At 44.3% G+C, this 16,426-nt stretch overlaps 1 protein-coding gene across 1 annotated transcript in view; it reads right to left on the reverse strand.

Moving 5' to 3' along the window:
• The window catches only part of LOC149328569 (A disintegrin and metalloproteinase with thrombospondin motifs like), a 54,876-nt gene extending 39,970 nt beyond the window's left edge, over window positions 1–14,906 (reverse strand). The window contains exons 1-4 of the mRNA XM_089559024.1: window positions 14,813–14,906; window positions 10,152–10,324; window positions 8,677–8,766; window positions 7,477–7,600 (exon numbers count right to left, since the gene is read on the reverse strand). Of these exons, the coding sequence (XP_089415150.1) occupies window positions 7,477–7,600; window positions 8,677–8,766; window positions 10,152–10,324; window positions 14,813–14,906 (481 nt within the window). The remainder of the gene's footprint in view (window positions 1–7,476; window positions 7,601–8,676; window positions 8,767–10,151; window positions 10,325–14,812) is intronic.
• Between the last annotated feature and the right edge of the window lie 1,520 nt (window positions 14,907–16,426).

Genomic DNA, 16,426 nt, shown 5'->3' on the forward strand with positions numbered 1-16,426 from the left:
ATTTACATCGAAACGCTGTGCATGAAAATCATAGAAAACAATAGTATTAATGGCTTTAGGTTACAAGCAGCTGAAGTTAAGCTGCTGGCCTATGCAGATGACGTTGCAGTATTTACGGTTGATCAGGGGAGCATAAGTGAAGCTGTCGGGTGTGTACGCGCGTTCAGCGAAGTCACAGGTAGCGGGGTTAACTGGTCCAAGTGCCTTGGGCTCTGGCATGGATGGTGGCCATCCCACCCGGACCATTTCGCCAACGTACCGTGGGCGACGACCCCGGGAAAGTATTTGGGCGTTCCGCTCGATGCTTATCGCGATAGCGAGGACTATTGGAAAGAGCAAATTAAAGACGCACGTGACCGAGCTGGGAAATGGAAAGGCACCAGCCTTTCAATTTTCGCCAGAGCTACAGTCTGCAATCTTTTTTTTATTAGCAAACTTTGGTATGTGATGCAGGTTTTGCATTGCTCGCGTGTGAACGTTCAGAAGCTACACAGGATTTTTGCAGTTTTCATATGGGCGTCCGAATGGGAACGTTGTAGCAGAACGAACCTGTTCCGGAGGGTAAAAGACGGGGGGCTAGGGCTAGGGCACCTCTTTTTAAGGCAGCTGGTGAACCGTTTTTTGTTTTTTCGCGACGTCACAGACCCGTTCTTGCGCACCGTGTGCCACGTGAAGCTGCGCCGATTGCTGCCGGAGTTTGTGGTATCCACAGAAGAGCTCTCTGGTGGAACTTTTGGTTACTACAAAGAGATTGTAGCAAGCGTTCGGTTTCTTTCGGCACGTTTTTCCACCGATTATTTCTGGAAAAGCAAAAGGAAAAAGTTGTACAATGATCTTTGTGATATTGTTTTCCCAGAGCCCATGTACAGGGCCATGTACAGTGGAGGCCCGGGAGGGGATGTTTTAAAAAGGGTGAAGAAAATGCAGGTGCCACCAGGAGTAAAGACTTTCTTGTTTAAGTTACACACCGGGACGTTACCAGTTAAAAAGTTTCTAGAGGGAAAGGATTTCTTTTTACCGTGGGGATCGAACTGCTTAATTTGTAAACAGCCTGAAACAATAGACCATGTTTTTTTGCATTGCTGGGAAGGGGTTTATTTTTGGGACGTGTTACAAAGGACCATCAAGAAAGAGCTACCACTTGACGCGCACGGAATTCGCTATTTCAGCACTGATAATGAGGATGGGGCACCTTTTGATCTCATAATGCTCTTGGGCCTCCACTGTATATGGCGCTCCAGAATGGCAGGCTACCATTGTGACAAAGACGCACGACCGGCCCGAATTTATTTTCGGGAAAGCATGGACTGGTTTCTTGCAATCCAAAAAGCAGCTGCGGAGCCTCCCGAGTGGCTCTCAAGACTAGAGCCGTTGTGTTTGTTGCGGGAATTTTAAGCTGACGAAGCCAGTCTCGTGCTGGCTGACCACGACAGTGTCGTATGTATATAGCGTTATGTGTATTTTTGTTGTGCAATGTCATGAGCCAAATACAGGCAATAAAGAAAAAAAAAAGCTGGCATAGCGGAGTGGTAGCGTGCTCGACTCGCACTCCGGAGACCGGGGTTCGATTCCCAAGCTCGGCCAATTTCTTACTCGGTTTTATTTATTTATCTGGTCTTACTAGAAAAGTTAATTGCACTAATTGGACAAGTAAGCAATTAACTAAACTCAAACTTACTTGGAGCATCACTATACGATCCCTTTAATTGGTTGCATGGTTAGTAGCCAAAGTACAATTGGCCCCGTTTGAAATTCGCGCACTGTGACGTTACGGCCGTTTCGACCAACTGAAAAGCGTGACATTTCTTGTCGACAGCTCCTGCTTACAACGATGAGGCATTAAAGGCTTCCCTTTTTTCCTCCATTTTTTGCGAGGCATGGAAGGCCTTGCATGTGAAAACGGCCGTCAACAAAAACGTACCGATATATATATATATATATTCCGGTCAAGACGGCGATTGAGCTAGACGGCTGTGTTAAAAATAAAACCCAGAAAAGTGCTTTCCCTAAAAATGTATTTTTCAGTTGTGAAATAACTCAGAGTTCAGTTATGTCGCCGTGGTTACTTTTCAGGTCATGAGAGGCGTAAACTACAGTGGTATCAATCAATGCTGTACTTTCTTCATGTATGGTGCTATTTGCTTCCAGTTCGAGCCGGAGCCAGGGTGCTATCGGAATTGCCTGGTACGGTATGCGGGGTTTCCGATACGAATGCGAAACAGGCTACTAGGGGCACGGTTGTGTCGAGGCTTCGCAATTATTTAGGCCACAAAGTTTCTTTTACTTGCTGCGACGCAGAAAAACGGCGCGGCGCGTTACGGTTTCGCCTCCATTGCAACCCAACCGCGTCAACCATAACTGAACCCGCGACCTTGCGATCAGCAGCCGAAAGCTAAAGGCACTCAGCCACCTCGGCAGCTCACAGCTATCAGAACTTCTGAGCGCTGCTTAGGAGCATTTTTATTAAATTATGTATTTTCTATAGAAGCTCTACAGCTTTCCTTTGCAGCCGCTTGGCCGCGTTTTGGAGCATTATGTTGACTTATTAGCCCTTTATGGGAAATCTATTCCACGTAATAGAATTTATATCAATTTAGGATAATGATCTATAGTAGAATGTAATAGTCTTCATGGCTTTAGAAAAAGGTAACCAGAGCATTAGCCTGAATTTTACGGAGATTATGAGAAACTTTTTTTACCTATGAGTACGTTTTTAAAAAGGTGAGCTGAGGAGTGAATCCCAACAGCGACGCCACATTCTAGAGGACGAAGCAGCCGACGTCCAGGTTCAGTTGATGCGTTAGCTGCAAACGCGGAACACGTTCCTTTCTTGTACGGCAGGTGGCACTGCCTCCTGTATTGGCTGTTTAGCTGGTGTCTTCAAAAATGAACCGGCTAGGAAGTACTTGAATCTGGGCTTGTTGGCGCGTATCCGTGAAAGACATGAGTGCGCAAAACGGGGACACGGACGAGTAAGCGCTCGTCCTGCAGCGCTCGTCCTGTTCGCTTACTCGTCCGTGTCCCCGGTTTGCGCTCTCATGTCTTTCATGAACTGGCTAGACCGGCGGAAGCATGTGTTTAGCATGGTTCTTCCCTGGTTTCACTTGTATGGGCTTTTGGCACGTCTGGCGACGATATTATGCTCAAATTAAACTCTTATCGGCATTAAGCTGATGTGATCTGTTCGCGCCGCAGGTGGAAGCGCATAAGAACGACAATGTGCGATGCACAGCATAACAGTGTGTTGCAGCTTAACATGAGTCATAATTCGCTGCGATAATAGCACATTGCCCTCGTGCAGTCGCCAGCGAAGCTGATCTGTTCACGCAGCAGTGGATTCGTACCCAGTCGCCACATTTTTCATTTCATTTCTGCATGAGCTGTTGCTGCTCTAGGTTTTGCGCAGGTCATCTTCAAGGTTAAGCTTCACACAAACTCGGTGAGGTGGCTGGACCTCGGGATGTAGTGTTTTTACATTAAAATTGTGCCCGCAACCGGCAGTGGTTTCTCATTTACAAGAGATAAATCAGGTAAGTACCGTTGTGAAAATACTTCGAGCAGAAAGTAGCCAATATTCGGCAGCTTTTTGTACAATGTTTAAGGCTGAATAGCTCGGTTTTTCTGGCAGGAGTTTTCTGAAATGAAGCCGCCAAATATGCAAGTTTCTCTCGTTCGTGATCCGCACGACCGACGGGATCCGCACCAACGAAGCAGTAGTATTTCTGAGTAAGAGGTGTCCTTGAGCGCATTATATTCCCGCGAATCTTTGCAGTGTTTGTTTGTTCATTCTTCGAAGCTGCTGGCACGCCACTTTATCGTTTTGGATGTGATGCCAGACGCGACCACATTTATCTCGATTGAACGCACACAGGCGGAGCCGAGTCGACATAGTTACAGAATGTCCTGATAACTTCGCGTTTTTTTATCTCGAAAGTTCGCTATCAGCTTTAAATGGAGCACGGCCGAGAGCCGCGGGCATTGTCTTCTACGACCGGCGAGCACACTTGACGTCACCGCCCAGACATTCAGTTTTTGGGGACGCAAGCGACCCCAAATAAAGAGTTTCGTTCGGAAGCCATTTTCGCTTTTTTCCCGCTCGCCGGACTGCAGTCACCCTTACGTGACATCTGGTGGGGGTGCTCACCTGCTATTCTGCTATGTCTCCCACGATAGAACCCGGAGCACAGTCAACGCCTGTCGTGCTTCGCCAGCCCCGTGAGCCACCGACTTTCACTGGAGAGCAAAATGAAGATTTAGAACGACTGGACGTGTACGACCGTGTGGCGGCGCTCAAATGCCTGGGACGACAGCGCCAAGCTTCGGAACGTTTATTTTGCATTGGACGGCCCTGCCTGAACATGTTTTGAAAACCACGAATCTTCCCTCACGGCCAGGGCGACCGTCAAGAAGCAGCTACTGGGAACGTTCATTAGCGCCGTGCGGAAACAAAGAGCGACTGTCTTGCTGCCGTCATCAACACGCAAATGAGTCTGTAACTGCGTTTGTGGAAGATATGAAACGCCTTTTCACGAGTGCCAAATCCGGAATCATCCAAAAACGGTCTCCGAGTTCGTAACTTCTACCAACGAAAACACACATGACGCCCGGACCCCTCCGACCCATTCGGAGGTCGTGGGTTCGGATCCCACCGGCGGCATGTGGTTGTTTTTTCTTCTGCTTTTCTAATCAATTAGCATTAAGCGATTACATATTCAGTAATATTCTAAATTGATCAACACCACAAAATAAATAATAATAAAAAAGTTCCCTTTGCCCCTTGGTTTCTGTGGCTGTTGGCTTCTCTCATATTTATAACGAGCCCCTCTTTCCCCTTCCCTTGTTTGCTTTATTACTACGGATAAGATAGTCAGAGCAGCCGAATTATTGTACCGAAATCTATATAGTAGCTAATGTAATCAGGACGATAAAAAGAGCGGTAGTAGTGCACAGCAATGGAGCATCCTGCCAGTAAGAAAAGATAATATATAGAAAGCCTCAAGAGCAATGCAAAGGGGTAAAGGTGGTGGTCAGGATCGGGTAGCAGGAGATCTATTGAAGGACGGAGAGCAGGTTGTACTAGAAAAATTAGCCACCCTATATGCGCAATGCTTTATTACCTCGAGCGTACCAGAAGCTTGGAAAACCGCTAACATCATCTCAATCCATAAAAAAAGGAGACGACAATGACTTCACAAATCACTTATACACCTGCTTGATTACTGAATTACGGAAGCATTGCTTTGGCAAGTCATTCATGGAATTAACTCCAAATCATTATCAATGACTTAGGCGGGCAGAGCAGAAAGCGAGTCCAAAAATAATATAAAAGTAATGTTCAACAGCCTCCAAAAGGAACAGCTATATATAATTGGTAATGAGGCACTTGAAGTGGTAAGCTGATACGTCTACTTCGGAAAAGTGGTCATCGCAGATCCGTATCACGAGATTGAATCATCTAGAATACGAATGGGGCGGAGCGCGTACATTTCTTTCCTTCTAAACACGGTTGGGAACGCTGGAATATGGTTTCGTAGGAATGCAGCCACGGGTTCCTCTCCCCATATTTCGCGAGGTTTCTTAAAATGTGGCAATGAAATGACCACGTAAGAGATACACTGCTTCCCAAAAATGTAACTATTCTTTCTTAACCACACTATCAGTTAACATTACACATGTGAATAGAAAAGTGAATATTTAAAATTTATTTAAATAATCTTCACTGATTATAAATTTAATGGAATTCCAAAAATACTTTCAGGAGCTCCTCAAGAAAGGAAACCATGAGCCGCTTGGTTTCTTCCAGCTGTGGTGCGCCACTATATTTTAATATTTGGTGCAAGTTTTGTCACACAAGACGTTGGAGTGGTGAAGACGGGCAGCTATGCGACAACTTTGTTTTCCTACCAACGGCATTATGGCTTTCGGAACCTAGGCCCTCTTTAAGCTATTGAGGAGTCAAACCTTGGAAGAAGAGGGGCTCTATATGACGTACATTTCAAGGAAGCTTAAAGTCACCAAACCCATGATAGCAGTAACAGAAAATTCTTCGCTAAATCTACTCAAAAGCTCCTACGTTAAAGTGACTCAAGTTCTGGTCACGCCTTTACCGTTAGCTTACATGATTGAGATATCTATTTGCATATTATGACCAGCCAGTGCTCACTGTCGTCTCAGGCAGGCACAATCATATTTGGAAGGGATTTATGAATTCGAGGCTCTTTTCTTTCATCCCATGCATTGGCGTGAGTGGAAAAACGAGGAGAATCAATTTTTATTTCCCATACCGGCCCGTTCAACATTTCGCAGACTACCGTTTATCTTGTTCTAGGCGTGGGTGATAAGAAATCCAGCACTTTCCAAAGTTTCTTCGCCGCAGATTTTCATGCACCTGAGGACGCTCCGATTCATTGGTTTGGTTTAATTTGTGAGGTTCAATGCCCCAAAGTGACTCAGGCTTCGAAGGACGCTGTAGTAGAGAGCGGCATATAAATTCAGCCACCTGTGTTTCTACAACGTGTTGTGAGATCACACAGTACACACGCCTCAATCATTTTGCTTCCATGGTAGCGCGCCCGCGCAGGCAGGAATCGAACCAGCGTTTTTATCGGTATGCAGCTGAGAAACATAGCTACACTGCCCCCATGGAGGCTTCAAAGCATAAGGAACACCACGAAAATATGTCCGATACATGACACCATGCGATTATTATACACAACCCGACGGCGAAGCGACGAGCATATAGGTGGAGAACGCCAAAGCTGTACTAGTAAATTTAGCTCGGTGTATTAGAAGAATAACTGCTTTTGTTGTGCTGCGAAATTATTGCTTTCAATGTATAGTTTTTTTTAAAAAACCGATTATTAGATTCGTGAGATCACATATTGTAATTCTAGGGGCGAAACCATAACATCAAAGTTCTTTAAATGTTTTGAGCACAAGATAACCTATAAAGTGTCGCAAAAACCTACATACACCACCGTTTTTTAAATACACTTTAATCATATTGTGGTTGGTGAGTAGGGCAGCATATCGAAACCTTCCTGCTCTATAGCAGGGCAGCATGACCGCGCCGTCCACGGGGAACATTTCAGTAAAATCAGCAAAGCTACGTTCTTTTTCTATATTAATGCGCCCACTTTGCCGAGAAAATCTTTGCGCGCATTTCTATGCATTCGACTCCGAGCAGAAAAGGCATCTGTCTTTTTTTTTAGTTTCTAATTGCAGTATTTATAGATTAAATGTTTGGGCAGTGTACTTTAGCAAAGCATAGGCTGGCATTACTACCAGCTCTGCAGTATTTCGCTACTAAAAGATGAGATCCTTGGCCAGTGGAAAGTTCGCCCTCTCTCAGCCATGCAGATAGTTTGATATTTGCAGTGTGGTCATCAACTCTCATGCCTGTGCACTTGGCGTTTTGGCCTTTTTTATGGCATGACCATTTCCGCATTTATTTTCTCCTCTAGTAGAATCACTTGCCTTTGACGTCATCGATAGAGTCTTCGTCCGAGTATTCATAGAGCACATGTGGAACGTGGCCTTCGATTGTCCGTTCTTGCCCATCCAGTGGTTTTATTCTTAGCTTTAGGCCTAGAATTCCCTCCTGTGCAATCAAAAGTCAAACCTAGCCAAACTTTAATTCACCATATTTTCTGGTATATTTCGGTTTTAAACATGCCAATCTCAATTGCGCTCATATCAATGCAATTTTCTCCCTTCAACTACGTCGCAACATGGAAGGAAACCAACGGAACAATTTAGAGCTGACTATGCTGATTTACTGCTCTGGATGTAAGCTTTATAAAGCAGCAAAATGCATAAGAACACCCAGAAATAAAAGAATTGAAATTCTACAACCTTAGAGTGGCACATCTGAAGAAGGCAATAAAAATTAGAACAAGTCTCCGCATTAGTTTTCTTTCTATCGAAGAAATGCAACTTCTCAGTGAGAGACAGTGCTAGACATATGACTGGCCTACCTTGTCTGCCTACCTCTAGTAAAATTTGGACTTTCTGCTTTTCTTTTCATTATGCTGCATACATTCTGTCATGTTCGCGTGCACCGGAAGCCCATATTCGCAAAATCAACATTCATTGGTCACTTTCGTGTCTTGCATCAGCAGCCGGACTACGCCCACTGCAGGGGACTACACCCACTGCCTGCCCAGTGCTTTCCAGTTAACCCTGTCCTTTGCCAGCTGCGGCCACCGTATCCCCGCAAACTTCCTTACTTCACCCGCCTACCCAAGTTTCTGTCGCCCCCTGCTATGCTTGCCTCATCTTGAAATCCACTCCGTCAGTCTTAAAGACCCGCGGTTATCTTGCCTGCCGAAGCCCATTTTTTCTCTTGATTTTGACTAGGATGTCATTAACCCTCGTTTGTTCCGTCACCAACTCTGCCCGTTTCGGGTCTCGGACGTTAGAGCTATCATTTTTCTTTCCCGTCTTAATAGACATGACTTACGAAGAGGCCAGAACGATGTTCGTATTTATGCAAAGAAGTTGAAAATTGGCATCGCGTAAAAATTACGCAAATAAGAGCTTCATCAATAAAAGCAAATAAAAGAGTATATAATTGAAGTAAAGAAATAAGTGCCAGCCTGAACAAACTAAACACGTTTCTAATACTGAAATATCCGAAAATCATTTCCCTAAACCAGTTATTTTCAATATACAAACCACTTTAAGCCCGTTTTCTTCAGACACCATTACAGACGCCAGAGCTTCAGCGTCGTGATAGAGGTCTTCTTCGAGTGCTTCGCCGTCTAGCTGAAGGAGGGAAATGGATATAGTGACATCAGTAAAACAAAAACAAAAGCATCTTAGTTTAGTCGATGTCTAAAGCAATGTGGGAGAGATAAGGCCTCGGTACACTTCAGAAATGATCGCACGGGCATTTTTAATCGCGCACTATAGAGTAGAAGAACGGCTGCAGAGATAAGAGTACCCATATTCTCCAGATGTGAGAGGATGGAATGTGTTTGTTGAGAGAGTTATTCACCTAAACGTGATGCGACAACTGGTGCGACTTCCCACCAGTAATTAATGCGTCCATTTAGTCTCAGCTTCCATGCTCCAAAGGTGTCTTTCAACAGGGGGCGTTGCAAGTAACCTCATCGTTGTGGGTAACAGAATTAGTAAGTTGCAACAATTCCCAGCAACTGTAGCTCTGTGCCACACGGACACCTCGTTACGCCCCGCCGCGGTGGCTCAGTGGTTAAGGCACTCGGCTGCTGACCCGAAAGACGTGGGTTCGATCTGTGCTGCGGCGGCTGAATTTCGATGAAGGTGAAATTCTAGAGGCTCGTGTGCTGTGCGATGTCAGTGCACGTATAAGAACCCAAGGTGGCCGAAATTTCCGGAGCCCTTCACTACGGCGTCCCTCATAGCCTGAGTTGCTTTGGGACGTTAAACCCAAATAAACCAATAAACTGAACCAAACCTCGTTACATGCGCCGTCTAAAAATTCAACCCAATGGGTAATGAAACACGCAATATTAACCTACTAAACATAAAAAAAAATTCTGATACAACCGACACCTCTGAGGAGTCAAAACCTTAGCTTCCTTGTTGCCCATGACAGTGTGCAAGACATTCATTTCTTGGTCTTGGATTGTGCTATGGAACCAATCAATATCCATATTTGTAATGCCATTTAAATATTAGCGTTTACTAGCGAAGCGCTCTCCCATAACTACGCGCATACGTCCTCTACAAATTGAAGAAGAATTTTCTCAGTGCAAGAAGGTTAAGCGCAGCGCAATATGCTCTTTAATTCCTTCCAGTTGAGTAAATCTAGTTAAACAAAATCTTTGCATTTCCTAGGTTCCATGAGCAAGGCTACAGCTTATGTGGTCGTGTTTTAACGTCAGACATTTTTGTGTGAAAATGATCGAATATAAAACAAGCGTTTGCAACTAAATTACGAGAAAATCGAAAATAGGAGACTACCTTGATGGTGTGAACACTAAGGCTATGAGGACAGCCGTGATTGCGAGACTATCGACCATCGTACTGTTTCACGCCAACGAATTTCTGGATAATGAAAACCTTCAACTTTCTTTCCCTTCCATTTGATCCAGACGAAGTACACAAAGAAGGGAGCAGTAATTCTCAATGCATAGAAAGTGTGAAAGAAATTTTGGCCCTCTTACATAGGTGTGCTGCATGAACCCTTCTTGGTACGTGCGAAGCAGGAATTCCTTTCCTACAACGGAGCTTTTTTCCAACTTGAGCGTAACATCCTTTGTTATCTGGACTGCTCTCACACCATGGCTACTGCGGCTCTCCAAAAGTATGGGAAAAACGAGCTTTTGTCCTTCGGAAACTGAAAAAAGAAGAAAACCGATAGTATGCACAGTGACTGTGAATGCTACCAATGCTAGAAGTCTGAACACACCTTTGAACAAAACCCCGACCTGAAGTTGTCATCACTACTAATGATTACAGTGAAGATGCGGTAAGAAGCTGATAACCTTCTAAATGCAAAAAAGTTGATTTCCGGATGTATAAAATGTAGATGGACGGAAAGAATTTTTTATAGGTTTTCTCAAGTAAGCCGCCATTGCAAATACGCCGACAAATTTTCCAGACGTCCAATTTATTCCTAAACAGCCCACTCAGCCTTGGAAGCAACGAAGAGAAAAACTGCGGCTTTCTGCGAAGAGAAGAATGAATTTGCCGCTTAACTTTTTTAATTCGTGCTTAATACTCAAGTACCCGAACTTCATGGCGGACTCATACCACCGTTTTTGAATACATGGAGCTAATGGAGGTAATCAAAACGGAAAGAATGCTTTTATAAGGTTAGATTGCGTTGTGAAGTCGTATGGTATGGTACTGTACGGTCGGTAAAGTACGCTATGGTATGATATGGTTTAGTTTCATATGAAAGGGTATAGTGTGCAATGCAATTTTCGTCATACTGCTATTCCGGCAGTCAAGGGCGGTTGGATTGACACATGTAAACAGGCCCGGCGTAACACTCAAACGAACTTTTTAATAGGCGAACTTCTGCCCGCTTGAAGTGAACAAATCTGCGATTGCGACATCATCAACTAAGTCAGCGGGCGTTGATGATACAAATGCCTGCAGCTAGCAGCCGCGCTCAAATGAAAGCCTGCAGCGAGGCTTAAGGATAAGGCGTCAAATAAAAAGACAGCAATCGCTAATACCGAAAGGACTACTACGTGTGACCATGACAGCTTCATCACTACGAGAGAACATCGCTTAGCGAACAAAAAGCGGAAAAACCACGTACCACCGCCGATAGGCAAAGAACGAAACAAAACTCTTCGGCACAGTACAGTCGGACGACTCCTGTAGTGTGCTATGACATCGGTCTAATGTGGTGATTTTGATGTTTCTAGGCTTCCGTTGGGCAATACTATGGGCTGTGAAGAGCGCTCGGCGTTAGTTTTGGCCCCCTGATGCTATTCATCGTGAACTGTCATACAAAGTTAAGGATGTTTTTTTTTTCTCCATCCAGTGCATTGAAATGCGGCCACTGAGCAGATTTGCTCCTGATAACTTGAGGTCAGCCGTGGAAGGCCAGTTTTTGCAAGCCCCCGCTGTGGCTAATACTTTTTTGATTAACTGCACATGTAGAATGATTCACTCTGTGTAGCACTTATAAGACTTCAACTCATTTTCAAGCACGTATACATTAAAATTTAGTGGTGGATACTTACTTATTTTGCACGAAGAACACGGAGTTGAAGTCACACGTAGAAAAGGAGAAAACAGGGAGGGCGATAGCACTGTCTTGGCGTTTTCTTCGTCAAACCGATGAAAGTAGTGGAAAGCGAACTTATTACTTCTACACTTTGTTTGAAACAAAATCGGGAAAATGCACGAATAGGTTGCCGTAGGACATTTAGTAAAGCTATAGTTTGGTGAGTCAGCATTTTAATTTCGCCTGTTTTGGCAAAATCATATACATTAGGCGAAACGCTTTTCTAGCGATAATTCCTGGTTGAAAATAGTACGGAGGTAAGTATTTGGTAGCTAAACCCAAGAGAGTTCGTCGTCACTTCTGGCCGAGCAAATATAGGGCTACTAAAGCCCTATAGCTTGGTAGCTGTTCTCGCAGTCCGGGGCAGGCAACTCTGGCCTTCAAGACAAATGTTTTGCATTCTGTACAAGAGAGAGGCAACAAAAACGCGCTCCGGTTGTTGACCCGCTCGGGGACCGTAGTGTCATCTTTCACAAGCCAGTAGCCTAGTGGACCTGGTCGTTCAAGGTGGCGAAGAACTGTTTCGTCAATTGTCCAAAATTCAGTTAAACTTCTTTGACGAAGTATGCATGTCGGTCCATACCGTGAAGCCGATCGACTTGGGATTTTGTTTCCGCTTCATAAAAACGGCTGCCCAAACAAATGGGATGTCTCAAGATACCTTCAGGGTCCAAGCAGTGAGCCATAGCTGTTTCCAGGTCTTTGCTTCGTTCAAAATTGATAACTAAATTCTGTGGGCACTTTGCTCTTAGTTAAGAGCGATTAGGCGGAAGCCATTCCCGCCCCTGTTGGTACCCCTGTTACTGTAGTGATGATGTCATATCTCACGTCACGCGCATGCGCCGGCCATTTCCAGGGTGGAGCCGGAGCGGCGGTCAGCGCTCCATATATAGACCGTGGTGATGACGTCATGGGTTACGTGGCGCGCATGCGCAGTACATTTCTGGTTGCGTCATGCTAAGTCACTTCATGACGTCATCAGTTTCTTTTATTTTTGGTCTTTTAGTGCTTATTTAATTAATATTAATAATTCATTTTGTGTTACGACATACTACGGAATGCCGATGACGACATGAGTTATTAACTATATTTCTAATAATTTTTTTATAATCAGTTTTAATGAACTAATTTCGAGGTACGGCGCACTACGCCATGTTGATGACGTGATCATTTTGATTGGCAGCTGGGGTCGGATAACTGCAGACATACACGGCAGTGAGTCATGAGCCTACATAGGCTTTCAGCTTTAAATAACGGCTTCATCCTGTGCCATCATTTCTAGACTCTCGCGTCGTCATAGAAAATTTGTTTTGTAGGACGGCGCTGTAGTGGACGATCGCCGACAATCACCGACGGCGGGCATTGTCTGTGATCGTCATTTCATGGAATCGTCATGGCCTCCGAGATCATCCGCCAACGAACGAGCGCCTAGCAGGGGATCTCGGAGGCCATGGTATAGCAGACCTACTTCCTCTACTTCTCTCTGTATCCCATTGGTGCTGCAGCACCTATCTCGCTTAGCTGCTACGAAAGTATCGCCTCGTGAAGCAAGAGATGAAGTTGATGACGATGGGTTCAACACGGACGGCTCAGCGGTACTAGCAGCCTGACGCCATCAGCCTTCAGTGTGTTGACGATGAAATGACTGGGGCTGTCGCGTGTACAAGGTGCTTCACTTAACATTTTACAGAATTCTTAAAATTACGGTTTTGGAGACATACTAGCGATTTTTTCCGCATAGCATTTTCAGCGTTGGAGTGCGTACATCAGAATACAGCTCAGGTGAGGTAACTAGCAGGCTGTTTAACTAATATTGTATAACTAGCTTTTCAACTAATACATCCAGGCTACTTAATTATTAAGAGGTGCGTAGCCTTCCTTAAATACTGTCGATAACACTTTTTGAATTTAGAAAACGAGATTAACCTCGGCGCTGTCGCCCAACAAATTCTGGCTTTCTCGACGAGTTGGGTGCACGGGTGGGGTTGCTCTGCCTGCAAGCTTCAAAATTTCATGTATTTCGGCACGATGTAGCCGAAATTTGTTGGACGACACAGTACCCAGGATAACCGCGTTCTCGAAATTTTAAAAAGTTGAATCACCAGGGTGGATATTTGGGCAAGTCGGTATTGATCCAGAACATAACAGTAGCGCAAAACCAGGACGACGGACAAAGGGGAGAGAACACACACCAACAACACAGGCGCTAACTTAGCGCCTGTGTTAAGGTAGCACCTGTGTTGTTTTTGTGTGTTCTCTTCCCTTTTGTCCGTCGTCCTGGTTTTGCGCTACTCTCATGTTATGGTTTAAATAGTTATAGGGAGATTATTTGCGGTGAACTGTAAGCATGAAATAATTAAGCAACCTAACAGTAATAGTTAAAAAGTAAGGATTCAATATTATTTAAACAGACTGCTAGGTAGTACATCTTAGCTATATTCGGAAGTATTACGCCGCTGACAATGCTATTCCGAAAAACTACTCTTTTAAATGAAAAAACCTGTTTACAAAAATTGTGTAAAGTCTTAGGTAAAAACTTGTATATAGGCACTGAGTCGACTTCGCCCAACCTCACCGCAGCGGAAGCAGAGGAGCTATTGTCAACAGTCCTCAAACTGATAGATTATCGGAATCTTGCTTTGGTTTCTTAAAGAGGGCCTGACGAGGGCCGAGGGTGACACTTTTTCGCGACACCCTGATCATGATTAGTGCTCGGAATTGTTAGCGATTATATATGAGGAACAGAGGACCCTTACACCTATTATCATCACGTTCACATCTTTCACGTTACTAAATATTCATTCTAAATATCACTAGGGTAAATAGTATTACACAAGAAGTAAAAAAAAATCCCTAAGGTATCACTAGGGTCAATAGTATATTATACAAGAAGTCATAAAAAAAATCCGTGAGTTATCACGGATTTCCATCCAACAGTTATTCCGAAATTACACTGTTAGAATATACACCCTGTCGCGTTCAGCAGCAATGGTTTAAAAGTCAATAATGCACTACCGCAGTTTACATGCTGTGGTGAGGGTGGATTTCCCTCTAGATTTATGCTATAGAAAAAGTGCTTACGTTTGGCGCATTCAGTAGCGTGTAAAAGGATGAAGAGGCAAACTCTTAAGAACTGGGAACGCCTAACATGTTGCTGCCCAGAGTGCGGCAACATGCTTCCGCTGAGATGGTCCCTTGAAACACGGAATGTTCTGCAGTAGTTTTATGCTGGAATATGCCTTATGAGCGGGAGAACCTCCCAATATGCAATTAATATATAGAAGGAACCTCGACAGCTTTATGTTTGACTTTTTACAATTCCGACGCGCCATTACAGCAACATTTAAGGTACCCCCGCCTTCAGATCATGCTGACATATCCTGTGGGAGTAAAAAAATAATATCAGCTAGGTATTTTTTCTTTCTCGGAACTGCTTCGAGAGCCCCCCCCCCCCCCATTATATTGTGAAGGACAGTTCAGAGAGTAATTTGATCAAATCATGTGCGTCCATGCGATGCAAAAGGGTAAGTGCGGGGCTTCTACGAAACATGAAAGGTGAATAGGGATTAGAGTAATGTTGGGAAAAATACTGTTCTCGTATTTATGCGTTTTATAAAAGGTGAAATGTGTACGTATGTTTACAGAACACTGCCAGTTGCTACGTTTTGCACGGGAACGCTCTGGCCGCTCTATGGATGGCACTGAATAAAAATATGGAGCAGAATTAACATAATTCCAGCAGGCAAAACCTAAAGGAAGCATAGGATGATAACCCATGGTGTCATCTAACTTAAATTTTTCGACGGTCTGAAAAGAGGTGAAGAGGGCAACTAAAATATTTGATAACGTTCCTCAGTCCGAAAAAAACGGAATACAAAGTTGCTTCTTTTACACATGGCAATCCTTATACAGACGTTGCTAGAATTAAGGCAGGCTCCCCTTGAATGATAGCGTTTGCTTCACGACACAACACAGCAAGTTCCCCTCACAGACAGTTAAGTGTTTAAGAGGAGTTCGGTAATTCCCGCCATATGTCATCATCATCATCATCAGCCTGGCTACGTCCACTGCAGGGCAAATACCTCTCCAACGTCTCTCCTATTAACCCTGTCCTTTGCCAGTTGCAGCCACCGTTTGCTCGCAAACTTCTTAATATCATCCGCCCACCTAACCTTCTGACGGCCCATGCTACGTTTGCCTTGTCTTGGAGTCCACTCCGTTACTCTTAAGGACCAGCGGTTATCTTGCCTTCGCACTACATGCCCTTCCCTGCCCAAGCTTATTTCTTCCTCGTGATTTTGACTAGAATGTTTTTAACGCGCGTTTGTTCTTTCAACATCTCTGAAATATGCACACATGATGACATGAATCTGCATGCATACTGAGCGCGACCATTTTTTTGTGTACATTTATAGCCCTCTAGCGGCGCATTTCGCTTTGCATATATAATTATAAGAGTTACGCAGAAGAGGCAATGTTTGCAGAGGAATGAAGGAACAGTGTAAGAAAGTGGAAAACACACGCAACATTCAAATGCACTGGAGTGTTCGCGTCTTAGACGTGTTTGCTTTACCTCCTGATTGCGTGAAATAACATCGTTAGCGTATTTGTTAACATGTCAATGAGGTCTATTTGATAAAAAGCAAAAAGGCTGACGAATGCCTATGAGGTGTTTATGAAAACCACTCTCGCTAC

Source organism: Amblyomma mixtum, chromosome 9, assembly GCF_055824585.1.
Source record: "Amblyomma mixtum isolate Tamu chromosome 9, ASM5582458v1, whole genome shotgun sequence".
Lineage (NCBI taxonomy): Eukaryota > Metazoa > Arthropoda > Arachnida > Ixodida > Ixodidae > Amblyomma > Amblyomma mixtum.